The 18,124-nt window shown below is 44.1% G+C and overlaps 1 protein-coding gene across 1 annotated transcript in view; it reads left to right on the forward strand.

Moving 5' to 3' along the window:
• The window catches only part of CATSPERB (cation channel sperm associated auxiliary subunit beta), a 148,583-nt gene that overhangs the window by 67,643 nt on the left and 62,816 nt on the right, over window positions 1-18,124 (forward strand). The window contains exons 15-16 of the mRNA XM_041760294.1: window positions 5,921-6,075; window positions 14,864-15,018. Of these exons, the coding sequence (XP_041616228.1) occupies window positions 5,921-6,075; window positions 14,864-15,018 (310 nt within the window). The remainder of the gene's footprint in view (window positions 1-5,920; window positions 6,076-14,863; window positions 15,019-18,124) is intronic.

Below are 18,124 nucleotides of genomic sequence, written 5' to 3' on the forward strand. Positions count from 1 at the left end.
TCCAAACTGAAGGTCCTGATGATGAGGGTTAATGAGGTAGAAGAAAGAGTGAGTGACATAGAAGACAAGTTGATGGCAAAGAAGGAAGATGAGGAAAGAAGAGAAAAACAATTAAAAAAAAACCATGAAGAAAGGTTAAGGGAAATAAATGACAGCCTCAGAAGGAAAAAATCTACATGTAATTGAGGTTCCAGAAGGCGCCGAAAGGAACAGAGGACCAGAAAGCATATTTGAAGAAATCATAGTTGAGAACTTGCCTAATTTGGGGAGGGAAACAGGTATTCAGATGCAAGAGATAGAGAGGTTCCCCCCCCAATATCAAGAAAAACTGTTCAACACCTTGACATTTAATAGTGAAACTTGCAAATTCCAAAGATAAAGAGAAAATCCTTAAAGCAAGACACAAGAAATCCCTAACTTATATGGGGAGAACTATTAGGTTAACAGCAGACCTCTCCACAGAGACCTGGCAGACCAGGAAGGGCTGGCAGGATATATTCAGGTCCTAAATGAGAAGAACATGCAGCCAAGAATACTTTATCCAGCAAGGCTCTCATTCAGAATAGAAGGAGAGATAAAGAGCTTCCAAGATAGGCAGAAACTGAAAGAATATGTGACCTCCAAACCAGATTTGCAAGAAATATTAAGGGGAGCCCTATAAAAGAAAGAGGAAATCCAAAGAAATAATCCACAAAAACAGGGACTGAATAGGTATTATGATGACACTAAATTCATATCTTTTAAAAGTAACTTTGAACGTGAATGGGCCTAGTGACCCCATCAAAAGGCTCAGGGTTTCAGACTGGATAAAAAAGAAACACCCATCTATTTGCTGTGTCCAAGAGACTCATTTTAGACCTAAGGACACCTCCAGCCTGAAAATGAAAGGCTGGAGAACCATTTACCATTCAAATGGTCCTCAAAAGAAAGCAGGGGTAGCAATGCTCATATCAGATAAATTAAAGTTTATCTTAAAGACTGTAGTAAGAGATGAAGAGGGACACTATATCATACTTAAAGGATCTATCCAACAAGAGGACCTAACAATCATGAATATTTATGCCCCTAGTGTGGGAACTGCCAATAATATCAATTAATAACCAAAGAAAAGACATCCTTAGAAAATAATACACTAATACCGGGAGACTTCAACAGGGCCCTTTCTGCAAATGACAGACCTTCTAAGCACAACATCTCCAAAGAAACAAGAGCTTTAAATGATACACTAGACCAGATGGATTTCACAGATAGTTACAGAACTTTACATCCAAATGCAACTGAATACACATTCTTCTCAAGTACACATGGAACTTTCTCCAGAAGAGACCACATACTGGGTCAAAAATCAGGTCTTAGCTGATACCAAAAGATTGGGATTGTCCCCTGCATATTTTCTAGCTTTGAAACTTGAACTCAATCACAAGAAGAAACTTGGAAGAAACTCAAACATGTAGAGGTTAAAGAGCATCCCACTAAATGATGAATGAGTCAACCAGGAAATTGAAGAAGAATTAAAAAGAATCATGGAAATTGATGAAAATGAAGATACAACTGTTCAAAATCTTTGGGATACAGCAAAAGCAGTCCTGAGAGGGAAATACATTGCAATACAAGCATCCATCAAAAAATTGGAAAAAACTCAAATACACAAGCTAACATCACACCTAAAGGAACTGGAGAAAGAACAGCAAATAAAACCTACACCCAGCAGAAGAAGAGAGTTAATAAATATACGAGCGGAACTCAATGAAATAGAGACCAGAAGAACTGTAGAACAGATCAACAAAACCAGGAGTTGGTTCTTTGAAAGAATTAATCAGATAGATAAACCATTAGCCAGCTTTATTCAAAAGAAAGAAGACTCAAATTAATAAAACCACGAATGAAAAAGAAGAGATCACCACCAATACCAAGAAAATACAAACGATTTTAAAAACTTATTAAGAACAGCTATATGCCAATAAATTAGGCAATCTAGAAGAAATGGACACATTTCTGGAAACCACAAACTACCAAAACTGGAGCAGGAAGAAATAGAAAATCTGAACAGGCCAAAAACCAGGGAGGAAATTGAAGCAGTCATCAAAAACCTCCCAAAACACAAAATCCAGGGCCAGATGGCTTCCCAGGGGAATTCTATCAAACGTTTAAAGAAACAAAGCCTATTCTACTAAAGCTGTTCTGAAAGCTAGAAAGGGATGGAGTACTTCCAAACTCATTTTATGAGGCCAGCATCACCTTAATTCCAAAACCAGACAGAGACTCCACCTAAAAGGAGAATTATAGAACAATATCCCTGATGAACATGGATGCAAAATTTCTCAACAAGATACTATCCAATATGATCCAGGAATACATTAAGAAGATTATTCACCATGACCAAGTGGGATTTATCCCCAGGATGCAAGGCTGGTTCAACACTCGTAAAGAAATCATGTGATAGATCATATCAACAAGAGAAAAAACAAGAACCATAGGATCCTCTCAATAGATGCAGAGAAAGCTTTTGACAAAATAAAGCATCCATTCCTGATCAAAACTCTTCAGAGTGTAGGGATAGAGGGAACATTCCTAGACATCTTACAAGCCATCTATGAAAAGCCCACAGCAAATATCATTATCAATGGGGAAGCCCTGAGAATCTTTCCCCTAAGATCAGGAACAAGACAGGGATGACCACTCTCACCACTGCTATTCAACATAGTACTGGAAGTCCTCGCCTCAGCAATCAGACAACAAAAAGAAATAAAAGGCATTCAAATTGGCAAAGGAGAAGTCAAACTCTCCCTCTTCAGTGATGACATGATACTCTACGTAGAAAACCCAAAAGCCTCCACCCCAAGATTGCTAGAACTCATATAGCAATTTGGCAGTGTGGCAGGATACGAAATCAATGCCCAGAAATCAGTGGCATTTCTATACACTAACAATGAGACTGAAGAAAGAGAAATTAAGGAGTCAATCCCATTTACAATTGCACCCAAAAGCATGAGATACCTAGGAATAAACCTAACCAAAGAGGAAAAGGATCTATACCCTAAAAACTACAGAACACTTCTGAAAGAAATTGAGGAAGACACAACGAGATGGAAAAATATTCCATGCTCATGGATTGGAAGAATTAATATTGTGAAAATGTCAATGTTACCCAGGACAATTTACACATTTGATGCAATCTGTATCATAATACCATGGACTTTCTTCAGAGAGTTGAAACAAATCATCTTAAGATTTGTGTGGATTCAGAAAAGACCCCAAAATAGCCAGGGGAATATTGAAGAAGAAAACCAGAGCTGGGGTCCTCACAATGCCAGATTTCAGGTTGTACTACAAAGCTGTGGTCATCAAGACAGTGTGGTACTGGCACACAAACAGACACATAGATGAATGGAACAGAATAGAGAACCCAGAAGTGGACCCTCAACTTTATGGTCAACTAATATTCGACAAAGCAGGAAAGACTATCCACTGGAAAAAAGACAGCCTCTCCAATAAATGGTGCTGGAAAATTGTCCATCCACATGCAGAAGAATGAATCTATACCATTCTCTTACACCAGACACAAAGATAAACTCAAAATGGATGAAAGATCTAAATGCAAGAATCCATCAAAATCCTAGAGGAGAACACAGGCAACACCCTTTTTGAACTTGGCCACAGCAACTTCTTGCAAGATACATCTATGAAGGCAAGGGAAACAAAAGCAAAATGAACTATTGGGACTTTATCAAGATAAGAAGCTTTTGCACAGCAAAAGAAACAGTCAACACAACTAAAAGACAACCTACAGAATGGGAGAAGATATTTGCAAATGACAGATCAGATAAAGGGCTAGTTTCCAAGATCTATAAAGAACTTATTAAACTCAACAGCAAAGAAATAAACAATCCAATCATGAAATAGGCAAAACACATGAACAGAAATCTCACAGAGGAAGACATAGACATGGCCAACACGCACATGAGAAAATGCTCTGCATCACTTGCCATCAGGGAAATACAGATCAAAACCACAATGAGATACCACCTCACCCCAGTGAGAATGGGGAAAATTAACAAGACAGGAGACAACAAATGTTGGAGAGGATGTGGAGAAAGGGGAACCCTCCTGCACTGTTGGTGGGAATGTGAACTAGTGCAGCCACTCTGGAAAACTGTGTGGAGGTTTCTCAAAGCGTTAAAAATAGAGCTGCCCTAGGACCCAGCAATTGCACTGTTGGGGATTTTCCCCAAAGATACAGATGCAATGAAACTCCGGGACACCTGCACCCCAATGTTTATGGCAGCAATGTCCACAATAGCCAAACTGTGGAAGGAGCCTCGGTGTCCATCGAAAGGTGAATGGATAAAGAGGATGTGGTCTATGTATACAATGGAATATTCCTCAGCCATTAGAATTGACAAATACCCACCATTCAACATGGATGGAACTGGAGGGTATTATGCTGAGTGAAGTAAGTCAATCGGAGAAGGACAAACAGTATATGGTCTCATTCATTTGGGGAATATAAAAAAATAGTGAAAGGGAATAAAAGGGATAGGAGAGAAAATGAGTGGGACATATCAGCGAGGGTGACAGAACATGAGAGACTCCTAACTCTGGGAAATGAACAAGGGGGAGTGGAAAGGGAGGTGGGCGTGGGGTTGGGGTGACTGGGTGACGGGCACTGAGGTGGGCATTTGACGGGATGAGCACTGGGTGATATGCTATATGTTGACAAATCAAACTCCAATAAAAAAATATACAAAAACAAAGAAACAAAGACTATTCAAGGGGTGCCTGAGTGGCTTATCAGTTACACATCTGCTTTTGGCTGGGTTGTGATCCCATGGTCCTGGGATCAAGCCCTGCATTAGGTTCCCTGCTTGATGGGAAGCCTGCTTCTCCTTCCACTGCCTGCTGCTCCCCCTGCTTGTGCACTTGCTCTCTCTCTCTCTGTCAAATAAATAAATAAATAAATAAAATATTTATTTTAAAAAAACCAAAAGAATGACACCATGGTTTCAGACTGAGCAACAGGAAGAATGCAGATGCCGTGATGGAAATGAGGAGGGAGGACCAGGGTGGAGGACTTTGCCTGAGGATGGCGAATTCAATTGGAGATGAGTTGGGTTTGGGACACCTGCCTGCCATGGGTCTGGAGCCGGCCGAAGCAAATCTGCAGGTCAGGCACAAGAATGAGATGGTAGGTTTAAACTTGGGACTCAGCCACATAAAAATGGGATTGAAATTCTAAAACTGGATGAGATCTAAACATTTAGTCCTGGGGCGCTCCAATGTTCAGGGGTCCGAGAGAGAATAGACCTGGGGTGTCTGCCAGAATCGGGGTGGTGGTGTAGAGATCAGCCTTTCCGATTCCAAGAGCCGAGCTTGCTCTCTGGCTCTCCCGCTCTGGACCAGCATCTGCCTGGCTGGGTGGCTGTTTGCTGTCCCAGCAGCCACCTCCAAGATGAGCTTCATGCGCTGCCCTGACATGTGACAGGAACTCAGGACAGCGGCCCAGCCCTACACATCCATCCAAGGATGGCCTGCGACCCACCAGTCTCCGTGGGTGGCTGCCCTCAGTCCCCTGAGGGTTACTCCTGCTGCCCCCCTGTTCGGGCACCCAGTTCCCTGGGTTAGGACGAGGAACCACCACCAGGGGGACCTACCCTCTTTTTCTCCAGATCTCTGTTGTGGTCCCGCCATCCGCCCTCCATCTACTTTGGCAAACAGATTCTATCATGATTTGGAGCCTGGAAAGGACTTTCCAGGGACTTAAGGACTAAAGTGTCTTACCAGTTCTGGAGTCTCGAAGCCCTACACTCCCACCCCTTAGTTTCAGTGAATAGTTGTGGTTTGTTTTCCTCCCCGCAAGGTATGGTATGTTCTCCAGTTGTACTTCATCAATATCAAGAAGCTTCTGTTTCTTTCCTAATAGGATTAAGAAGATACAGCAAAATCGGATCTGTCTCTGATAATATCTTCACATTATACTATGACCACATGGGCTTTATACATAAACTGACTCCAGACCATTTTGAAGCTGATGGGTCCCTTAGAGCTTTTGGAAATTCTAAAAGTATCTTTGGACAGGTGAGTGATATAATGGGTTGAGAGAGTTTGCCTTGTTTTAAGAACAGATGCCACATTCTATATACAGAATTACAGGGAAACGGGATGATGTCTTGCTTGGGACAAACTCTTAGCCATGCATTTTGCTCCATTTGATTTGGAAAGAAACCTCTACCTACTAGAGAACATCTCCAACACCTTCTTCCCGGTCCCTTTCGATTTAACTCCACCCAGAATATCTTCCTACAAATATCCTTATGGCAACACCACCAGATACTCTATGTTATCACTTAAACCTTTTACTTCCAACCCAGGTTAATGGTAGATTTGGTTTCCTACTTCCCAAGGTTGACCAAGAAACACAAGTTATCTTTTTCCCCACTGGTTTACCTTTCTGCTTTTGTAATAACTGTGCCCCTTCATCTTTTATTTTTTTTTTCCTTTTCTAATGCTGACTTAGGAAGGAGACATTATCTTCTTTGCAGGTGAACCACGGGGTTTTCTAAGAATTTTACTGTATAATGTACTGCTTATGAATTCATCACTGGGCACAAGGTCATGAAAATAAATTTTCCTCAGTACATGGGCAAAGAATTAGACTATTTTCTTTTCTTTTTTTGACTGGGGCTTAATAAAACTCTTCCTTTGGCCTAAGGAAATAGAATAAAGGCCAACTTTAGTTTTTTTAAATAATAAATTTATTTTTTATTGGTTTTCAATTTGCCAACATACAGAATAACACCCGGTGCTCATCCCGTCAAGTGCCCCCTCAGTGCCAATCACCCATTCACCCCCACCCCCTGCCTTCCTCTCCTTCCACCACCCCTAGTTAGTTTCCCAGAGTTAGGAGTCTTTATGTTCTGTCTCCCTTTCTGATATTTCCTACGCATTTCTTCTCCCTTCCCTTCTATTCCCTTTCACTATTATTTATATTCCCCAAATGAATGAGAACATATAATGTTTGTCCATCTCCGATTGACTTACTTCACTCAGCATAATACCCTCTAGTTCCATCCAAGTTGAAGCAAATGGTGGGTAATTGTCATTTCTAATGGCTGAGTAATATTCCATTGTATACATAGACCACATCTTCTTTATCCATTCATCTTTCGAAGGACACCAGGGCTCCTTCCACAGTTTGGCTATTGTGGATATTGCTGCAATAAACATCGGGGTGCAGGTGTCCCGGAGTTTCATTGCATCTGTATCTTTCGGATAAATCCCCAACAGTGCAATTGCTGGGTCGTAGGGCAGGTCTATTTTTAACTCTTTGAGGAACCTCCACACAGTTTTCCAGAGTGGCTGCACCAGTTCACATTCCCACCAACAGTGCAGGAGGGTTCCCCTTACTCCACATCCTCTCCAACATTTGTGGTTTCCTGCCTGGTTAATTTTCCCCGTTCTCACTGGTGTGAGGTGGGATCTCATTGTGGTTTTGATTTGTATTTCCCTGATGGCAAGTGATGCAGAGCATCTTCTCATGTGCATGTTGGCCATGTCTATGTCTTCCTATGTGAGATTTCTCTTCATGTCTTTTGCCCATTTCATGATGGGATTGTTTGTTTCTTTGGTGTTGAGTTTAATAAGTTCTTTATAGATCTTGGAAACTAGCCCTTTATCTGATATGTCATTTGCAAATATCTTCTCCCATTCTGTAGGTTGTCTTTGAGTTTTGTTGACTGTATCCTTTGCTGTGCAAAAGCTTCTTAACTTGATGAAGTCCCAATAGTTCATTTTTGCTTTTGTTTCTTTTGCCTTCGTGGATGGAACTTGCAGGAAGTTACTGTGGCCGAGTTCAAAAAGGGTGTTGCCTGTGTTCTCCTCTAGGATTTTGATGGACTCTTGTCTCACATTGAGATCTTTCCTCCATTTTGAGTTTGTCTTTGTGCATGGTGCAAGAGAGTGGTCTAGTTTCATTCTTCTGCATGTGGATGTCCAATTTTCCCAGCACCATTTATTGAAGAGACTGTCTTTCTTCAAGTGGAGAGTCTTTCCTCCTTTATCGAATATTAGTTGAACATAAAGTTGAGGGTCCACTTCTGGACTTTCTACTCTGTTCCATTGACCTATGTGTCTGTTTTTGGCCAGTACCACACTGTCTTGATGACCACAGCTTTGTAGTAAAACCTGAGATCTGGCATTGTGATGCCCACAGCTATGGTTTTCTTTTATAAAATTCCCCTGGCTATTCGGGGTCTTTTCTGATTCTACACAAATCTTAAAGTAATTTGTTCTAACTCTCTGAAGAAAGTCCATGGTATTTTGATAGGGATTGCATTAAATGTGTAAATTGCCCTGGGTAACATTGACATTTTCACAATATTAATTCTTCCAATCCATGAGCATGGAATATTTTTCCATCTCGTTGTGTCTTCCTCAATTTCTTTCAGAAGTGTTCTGTAGTTTTTAGGGTATAGATCCTTTACCTCTTTGGTTAGGTTTATTCCTAGGTATCTTCTGCTTTTGAGTGCAATTGTAAATGGGATTGACTCCTTAATTTCTCTTTCTTCAGTCTCATTGTTAGTGTATAGAAATGCCACTGATTTCTGGGCATTGATTTTGTATCCTGACACACTGCCAAATGACTGTATGATTTCTAGCAATCTTGGGGTGGAGGCTTTTGGGTTTTCTAGGTACAGTATCATGTCATCGGCGAAGAGGGAGAGTTTGACTTCTTTGCCAATTCGAATTTCTTTAATATCTTTTTGTTATCTGATTGCTGAGGCTAGGACTTGTAGTCCTATGTTGAATAGCAGTGGTGAGAGTGCACATCCCTGTCTTGTTCCTGATCTTAGGGGAAAGGCTCCCAGTGCTTCCCCATTGATAATGATATTTGCTGTGGACTTTTCGTAGATGGCTTTCAAGATGTTGAGGAATGTTCCCTGTATCCCTACACTCTGAAGAGTTTTGATCAGGAATGGATGCTGTATTTTGTCAAATGCTTTGTCTGCATCTCTTGGTTCTTGTTTTTTCTCTTGCTGAAATGATGAATCACATTGATTGTTTTACGAGTGTTGAACCCGCCTTGCATCTGGGGAAAAATCCTGCTTGGTCATGGTGAATAATCTTCTTAATGTATTGTATCCTATTGTCTAATACCTTGTTGAGAATTTTTGCATCCATGTTCATTAGGGATATTGGTGTATGAATCTCCTTTTTGTTGGGGTGGTCTGGTTTTGGAATTAAGGTGATGCTGGCCTCATAGAACGAATTTGGAAGTACTCCATCTCTTTCTATCTTTCCAAACAGCTTTAGTAGAATAGGTATGGTTTCTTCTTTAAACGTTTGATAGAATTCCCCAGGGAAGCCATCTGGCCCTGGACTTTTGTGTCTTGGGAGGTTTTTGATGACTGCTTCAATATCCTCCGTGGTTATTGGCCTGTTCAGGTTTTCTATTTCTTCCTGTTCCAGTTTTGGTAGTTTGTGGCTTTCAAGAAATGCATCCATTTCTTCTAGATTGCCTAATTTGTTGGCGTATAGCTGTTCATAATATGTTTCTAAAATCGTTTGTATTTCCTTGGTGTTGGTAGTGATCTCTCCTTTCTCATTCATGATTTTATTAATTTGAGTCTTCTCTCTCTTCTTTTTAATAAGGCTGGCTAATGGTTTATCTATCTGATTAATTCTTTCAAAGAACCAACTCCTGGTTTTGTTGATCTGTTCCACAGTTCTTCTGGTCTCGATTTCGTTGAGTTCTGCTCCAATCTTTATTAACTCTCTTCCTCTGCTGGGTGTAGGATCTATTTGCTGTTTTTTCTCTAGTTCCTTTAGGTGTAAGGTTAGCTTTTGTATTTGAGTTCTTTCCAGTTTTTGAATGGATGCTTGTATTGCAATGTATTTCCCCCTCAGGACTGCTTGTGCTGTATCCCAAAGATTTTGAACGGTTGTATCTTCATTCTCATTAGTTTCCATGAATCTTTTTAATTCTTCCTTAATTTCCTGGTTGACCCTTTCATCTTTTAGCAGGATGGTCCTTAACCTCCACATGTTTGAGGTCCTTCCAAACTTCTTGTTGTGATTTAGTTCTAATTTCAAGGCTTTATGGTCTGAGTATATGCAGGGGATGATCCTAATGTTTTGGTATCGGTTCAGACCTGATATGTGACCCAGTATGTGGTCTATTCTGGAGAAAGTTCCATGTGCACTTGAGAAGAATGTGTATTCAGTTGAGTTTGGATGTAAAGTTCTGTAGATATCTGTGAAATCCATCTGGTCCAGTGTATGATTTAAAGCTCTTGTTTCTTTGGAGATATTGTGTTTAGAAGACCTATTGAGTGTAGAAAGCGCTAGATTGAAGTCACCAAGTATAAGTGTATTATTATCTAAGTATGTCTTAATTTTGGTTATTAGTTGATTGATATATTTGGGAGCTCCCACATGCGGGGCATATATATTGAGGATTGTTACGTTCTCTTGTTGGATAGATTCTTTAAGTATGATATAGTGTCCCTCTGCATCTCTCACTATAGTCTTCGGGGTAAATTTTAGTTTATCTGATATAAGGATGGCTACCCCTGCTTTCTTTTGAGGACCATTTGAATGTTAAATGGTTCTCCAACCTTTTATTTTCAGGCTGTAGGTGTCCTTCTGTCTAAAATGAGTCTCTTGTAGACAGCAAATGGATGGGTCATGCTTTTTTATGGAGTTTGAAACCCTGCGCCTTTTGATGGGGTCATTAAGCCCATTCATGTTCAGAGTTACTATAGAAAGATATAAGTTTAGTGTCATCATGATATATATTCAATCCTAGTTTTTGTGGATTGTTCCATTGGACTTCTTCTTAAAGGGGAATTTTAAGAGTCCCCCTTACAATTTCTTGCAGAGCTGGTTCAGAGGTAACATATTCTTTCAGTTCCTGCCTATCTTGGAAGTTCTTTATCTCTCTTTCCATTCTGAATGAGAGCCTTGCTGGATAAAGTATTCTTGGTTGCATGTTCTTCTCATTTAGGACCCTGAATATATCCTGCCATCCCTTCCTGGCCTGCTAGGTCTCTGTGGAGCGGTCTGCTGTTACCCTAATACTCCTCCCCATAAAAGTCAGGGATTTCTTGTCTCTTGCTGCTTTAAGGATCTTCTCTTTATCTTTGGAATTTACAAGCTTAACTATTAAATGTGAGGTGTTGAACGGTTTTTATTGATTTTAGGGGCGGGGGAATCTCTCTATTTCCTGGATCTGAATGCCTGTTTCCCTTCCTAGATCAGGAAAGTTTTCAGCTATGATTTGTTCAAATACATATTCTGGCCCTCTGTCCCTTTTGGCTCCCTCAGGAACCCCAATTAAACCTAGGTTTTTCTTCCTCAGGCTGTCGTTTATTTCCCTTAATCTGTCTTCATGGTCTCTTAATTGTCTGTCTCTTTTTTCCTCAGTTTCCCTCTTTGCCATCAACTTGTCTTCTATGTCACTCACTCATTCTTCCACCTCGTTAACCCTCGTCGTTAGGACCTCTAGTTTGGATTTCATCTCATTCAATTGATTTTTAATTTCTGCCTGATTGGATCTAAATTCTGCAGTCATGAAGTCTCTTGAGTCCTTTATGCTTTTTTCTAGAGCCACCAGTAGCTGTATAATAGTGCTTCTTGTTGGACCCTGGCTCACGGGTGCCAACGCGTCCCGGTGGACGCCCCAGAGACTCAGACCCCAGACAGGCAGATGCAACAAGCAAGAGGGTTTATTGGTCGTTTGCGCAAACGGGCTCTCCGCCTCAGAGGTGGCAGAGCCCCGATTAGCAATTACAGGCATCTTTTAAAGACAAAAAACCGCGGGAGTAGCATAGCATTCGGGTTATGACATGATTGATTTCTTTGAAGGTCAACACGACCATGTTCAGGGACTTTCCCAGTCAGGGCGAGGGGGGATAGTTTTCTTATCTCGGAAAAACAGAATGTTTTTGTTGCTTGAATTCATGGGAGGCGCCTGGATGAGCTGCCTCAGGGTTAGGCCTGGTCCCACTCACAGGGGCGGGGGTGTGGGGTTTCTTCACTTCTGAATTGGCTTTCTGACATTGAATTGTAATCCGGATTTTGTGACTCTGTGGGAGAGAGGACTGTTTCTGATTCTTTCTTTTGAGGTGAGGTTTTCCTTCTAGTCATTTTGCTCAGTGCAGAATGGCCAAAAATAAGTTGTATTGGGAAAAGGAGCAAAAGAGAGGAGAGAAAGAAGGAAATAAAAGAGAAAAAAAGAAAAAGAAAAAAGGAAGAAAAACAGAAAAAAGGAAAAGAAAGAAAGAAAAAGAAAAAAGGATAAAAATCCCTTTTTTATGGGGGGGGAAGCAAACAGAAATCAGGAAGCAAAAACAACAACAACAACAACAACAACACGGGGGAGTATCTTCTGATTCTTTATACTTTAAGTCCCTTGACTTCCCCTGGAACTGGTCCGTCTTGCTGGTCTTCTGGGGAAGGGGCCTGCTGTGCTGATTTTCAGGTGTTAGCACTTGGGGGAGCTGCTCTGCCCCCTGCCTGGTGCAGGGCTCAGTGGGGGTTGTTCACCCCGTGAGGCCCCAGGAGGAACAACCGCGGTGGCGGGGGCAGCTCTGGGACCCTGGAGTCAGCTCCTGCAGTAACTAAGGAGCTCTCGGTCTGCAGGGCCTGGAGGCTCCGGGGCGGGGCTGCTGATCTGCTCAGCTCGGGGCAGGAGCGTCCTCGCTGTCCTGGGCCCTCCCGGCCTCTGCCTGTCCCAGGGGAGGCCGGATCTTGGGCTGTGTCCCGGTGCCCTGTGCTCCGGGGCCTGCGCTGTTGGAATCGCGCTCCCGGTGTAGCTCTGTCTGTGCGTAGCCTCTGCCCGAGCCGCTTCAGAGCTGGTCCTGGGGCTGCACAGCCCCCTCCTCGCGGAGCCGCCCAAGCCCCTCCAAGCTGCTCCGGGTCCAGCCGTGCGCGCTGCAGCCCTTAGGGAGCTCGGCGCACTCTCCCGGGGCGCAGGTGCCTGTTAGTGTCCCCGGGAGCCGAGGGCATCCCCGCCCTCCTGGGTCCTGCTCTAACTCCCTGCAGGCCCCTTTCCACTGGGAAGGTTGGTGCAGCTCCTGCTCCTCCGGGACGGGGCTCTCCTGTCCTGGCGACACTCGCCCCGGCCTCAGCCCGGCTCCTCGCGGGGCCCTTGGAGGCCTTTTGTGTCTTTATTTCTTTTTCCCCGTCTTCCTACCTTGATAGAAGCGCGAACTCCTCTCACTGTGGCATTCCAGCTGGTCTCTCTTTAAATCTCAGGCCGAAGTCGTAGGTTTTCAGGATGATTTGAAGGTTATCTAGGTAATTTGGTGGGGACAGGTGACTTGGGGACCCTACTCTTCCGACGTCTTGCCCCTCCTCTCCCAACACTAGTTTTAATGGATCATTGTGAATTACCAGGCCAAGATTGGAGCTGAAAGGATGGTGCCTTCACTTTGCTTGTCTGAGTCGTGTACAGAGGGAGGCGGGAGTCCCTGGGTGCCTACACACTGCCATGTGACTCCCGTGTATTTGCTGTCTGTTACATGGCCTCTGTGTACACACAAGTCAGAGGACGTGAGCAGAAGGGTCAACGTTACAAAAAAAAAAAAATCCAGTTACCAAACTTCATAATTTATAGAAAATGTCTTAATTCTTTTATGTGAAAGATTAGTTTTAAAAAGTTTTTTCTAAGAAAGTTCTTTATAAGATTTTATTTGTTTGTTTAAGAGAGAGATAGTGAGAGTGAGAAACAGGGAGGAGAAGCTGGATCCCCGCTGAGCAGGGAGCTTGAGGCGGGGCTGGAGCCGAAGGCAGGGCTCAATCCCAGGCCCCTGGGGATCATGACCTGAGCCCAGGGCAGACACTCAACTGACTGAGCCCCCAGGGTGTCCCAGTGGAAGTTTAAATTATTAAAATCAAAGGAGGTTTTTAGGCTCCAGATGGGTTCACCTCCCTCCTCAAAAACAAACTATGCAGGTTTCTGCTCTGGATAAAAATAATCTCCAGCCTTTATTTGGCTCTATGTGCCAGGCACTGCTGTGTATGCTTAAACCTTTATAACAGCTATTTATCCTCATTTTACTGATGAGGAAAATGAGGCACAGCAAGGTTAAATAATTTACATCAAATTACACGCACAACTGGGTAGTTATTAGATCAGGCCTCTACCCAGGGAACAGGTCCCAGTGCCTAGGCTTTGGTCAGCATGTTGCCTTTTCAATGGACTTGTACACGTGTTTCACTGGGTGATCTTGCCACTCCCAGGCTAGGAGGGCCTCTGGGACCCTAACTCACGGTTAGCCTTTTTAAGAGTCCTCAGAACTTCGATCAGTTGGGTCTCATGCCAGTTCTCCTTGCATCTATTTCCCATGCTCTCCCCTTCCCAGTGAGTTCCCAAACTCAGTGGGTTCCCAAATTTGAGAAAGAAAACAGGTCTTGGAGGCACTAATGGATGGCCGTGCCCCCACTGGTCTGCACCATCCACCACCCACTCTTCATGGCATAGCCACCAGGTCAACATACAGCATCCCCTTCAGGATGGTCCCCAAAGTTCCCAACACTGGAAAGGACCAGGACCAGAGAAGGGTGTGTTGGAAAGACCTACGGGTCAGAGATCAGGGCGGAGGTGCCCGAGTTAACTGCAGGGGATGACGCGCAAAACAGAAGGAATGAGAAATGCCACCGGAGTCAGGGTTAGATGTGTGCATTATCCCTTGCACACACAAGCATATACAAACAGAGCATGTTGAAATATTGCTCCTGCTGACGAGCAAAGCAGTATCATTGGGACACACACTGGGAACAAACCTGATACTGGCATTTTGCTCTAATTGAAGTATAAGATTGCTTAAATGCAATGCTTTTGGTTCCTCTTTTCCTCCTCTAGGCTCCTGATATGGGCTTTGAAGCTGCGCTTGCACCACAGTACATCACCTTAAAAGAAATGATCTTTTATGCATATGTGCCTGCAAATGAGCCTCCAGAAAGTATATACGCCAAGAAATTCAGCAACATTCATTTGGGGAAAATGATACACTCCAGGTAGTGAACAATTTGCTTCCCGTTCATCCAGATCGCACACTGATTTCTAAACTCTAAATTTTGAGGCAACTTCTTTGAGCAGTTTTCTTGGTGAAACAGAGTATGTCTTTTTTCTTTTTATGAGTCCTTGGAAGTGCAGGTACATTTATCGATTCCAAGGTGGCCTTGAATGATGCCCCAAGCTTAGAAACGTAGAGCTATGTCGGGACCATCAGGCCGTGCTCTGGAAATGTGCTTTGTCATTGAGGTATTGAATATGTTCTGGGCTACACTAGATACCACTTGGCCACAGGGTCCACACGCGTGGCCATTGTCATGCATCCTTCAGACAGACGCACCTCCTGTGGCAGAGGCCGTCTTGCATGGCAGGGTATGCAGTATTGTTAGCAATGCTTACTTCTAGCATACCTGCAAGAGCCAATAACCCTTAATGCTACCTTCAAGGTTTGAAAATTCGCATTGAAGGAAGTGGATTTTGCAACTCCCGAAACACCTAACGAGCAGAGAAGGAACAATTTCAGATGACCAGAAACTCACCTTATTCCTTTTTTTTTTTAAGGATGGGGAGGGGCAGAGGGAGAATCCTGAGCAGGCTCCATACCCAGCACAGAGCCCAACACAGGGCTCGATCTCTCACAATCCTGAGATCATGATGTCAAGCTGAAATAAAGAGCTGGATGCTTGACCGACCAAGCCCTCCAAGTGCCCCTAAAGTCACTGTATTCCAGACACAGGAAGTCCTATTCCACCAGGTTGAAATGTGTTTATTATAGTTGTATGGGGCTGTCAGTATGCACCCGGTCCCATAGCCAAGAACTTCATGTGCCGTGTGACAGCTCACATAGAAGTGGAGGCAAAGACTGAGGTTAGATATAATAGAACAAGTGCTGGACATAGTTGGGGTTTTATTTCCCCCACGGGGGGTTTGTAGAACTTTCTGTGTTAAGGAAAAGTAACTATGATCTCCAAAACTATTTTTTTGTTTTCAATGGTTTTTGTATGCTTGACATTCAAAGCCACTTGGTTTAAGTGGGTATGTTTTGTAGAAAACATACAGAACCACTTTTCATTTATTTTTTATTTTTAAAAAAGATTTTATTTATTTACTCATGAGGGACACAGAGAGAGAGAGGCAGAGACACAGGCAGAGGGAGAAGCAGGCTCCATGCAGGGAGCCGGACTCAGGTCTCAATCCCAGGACCTCCTACCATGCCCTGTGGAAGGCAGATGCTCAACCACTGAACCACCCAGGGGTCTCCGTATGAAACTTTTTGCAAGCTGAAGTAGAGTAAAGCAAAAAAGCAATTATCCTTAATTAATTTATTTTTTTAAAATTTTTATTTATTTATGATAGTCACACAGAGAGAGAGAGAGAGAGAGAGGGAGAGAGAGAGGCAGAGACACAGGCAGAGGGAGAAGCAGGCTCCATGCACCGGGAGCCCGATGTGGGATTCGATCCTGGGTCTCCAGGATCACGCCCTGGGCCAAAGGCAGGCGCCAAACTGCTGCACCACCCAGGGATCCCCAATTATCCTTAATTTAGATGGAAAACTTTCCAAGCATTCCCAGACCCCCAAAATACCCTCCGTTAGGCTTTCTCTGACACCTTAGGACACATCTTGCTAGCAGGTGCACAGTGGCTTACACAGGCCAAAGCTCTGGTGGCTTGATGCTGAGGTGCTTCGTGGAGTTTGCGGGCAGGGAGGTTTGCTGCTGAGGATGCCCACTGCCCCTATAGGGGCTGCGCTCTGCTGGCTGCCAAACCAAAAGCAGCTGCAACGTTCACTTTGCTCCTCTTTTCGTCAAAGTGAAAATTCTCTCGGGACTCCGAGAGAGTCTTGTTCTTGGCAAGAACAAGCGCCAACACAGATCTTCCGCAGGAGTGAAGTGGGGTCAGACGAGGGTCCCTGTACGCGAACCCCAGAGCAGCGCGCTCTATGATCGGCCTACACGCCGCACTCCTGGTGTGGAAACCAGGGAGTGAGCCTCTGTGGGGCAGGGCAGGGGAGCACTGGGGGTGCCCCGTGACCCAGGCATGTCGAGGATTTGGGACCCCAAAGTCCGAGGTCCGCAAGGGGCCACGGCAGGTTCTAGGCAGTCGGGGTAGAACGGGGTGAGGCCTTCCTTCGCCTCTTCCACAAATCATTGCTTAAGAGGTACTGCACGCAAGGCTCCCGTGGCGCTGCTGTAGGTGGAGGCTCCAGACCTTCAAGCCACCGAGGGCCAGTTGGCTACAGGGGAGCGGGGGGGCCCCGAAGGTACTCTACCGGGATCCGAGCCCTTGTTTGGAGGATGCTGGAAAGGTGCTCAGGGGCGGGGCTGCTTGTGATGGGATAGGAAGGAGGAGGATGAAAGGGGGTTTGGGGGGAAGGTTCCACCGAGAGAACAGTCTCACTTGCTCGTGTTATGGCCACAGCTGTGTCTCTCCACCCCAGCTCCTCCGCAGGTGAAACCATTCCTGTGTGGAGACGCCCCTTGCCGTGGCTCATGGCCCTGGATGTCACGTAAGTCAGGTGTATCTTCGTTGGTGACCTAAGTTCTCTGGTGGGCTTAGCGAAAGTATTGACTTTGTGCTTTATGGGCTTGGCTTGGCTTGGCCTTGCTTCCTGGTTGGGTTGGCTTGATCTTTCTGCCTCAGAAGTCCGAGAACTGACTTTTGTCTAGCTATCGCCAATTGTTCGAATTTGCCAAATTCCCTCAAAAATTTCAGTACTTGTTCTGTGTGTTATTTTGGATTTTCTGAGCACTGGTAGTTGAGTGTCTAAGCAGATAATCCTATCACCTGCAAATAGTTTTGTTTCTTCTGTAGTGTATCTTTATCACAGTGTCCAGGACCTTGTTAAGTAGCAAGGCAGATAGATAGCAGATCTGTGTGGGCCGCTGTGACAAAATGCCACAGACTGAGTGGCTTATAAACAACAAATGTATTTCGTGTGGTTCTGGAGACTGGAAGTCCAAAGTCGGTGGCCAGCATGGTTGGGTTCTGGTGAGGGCCTCTCCCGGGTTGCTGACTCCTTACTGCGTCCTCAGGTGGTGGAGTGCTGGGGATCTCTCTGGAGCCTCTTTTGTAAGGACACTAATCCCATTTGTGAGGGCTCCACCCTCA

Source organism: Vulpes lagopus, chromosome 6, assembly GCF_018345385.1.
Source record: "Vulpes lagopus strain Blue_001 chromosome 6, ASM1834538v1, whole genome shotgun sequence".
NCBI classification, from domain to species: domain Eukaryota; kingdom Metazoa; phylum Chordata; class Mammalia; order Carnivora; family Canidae; genus Vulpes; species Vulpes lagopus.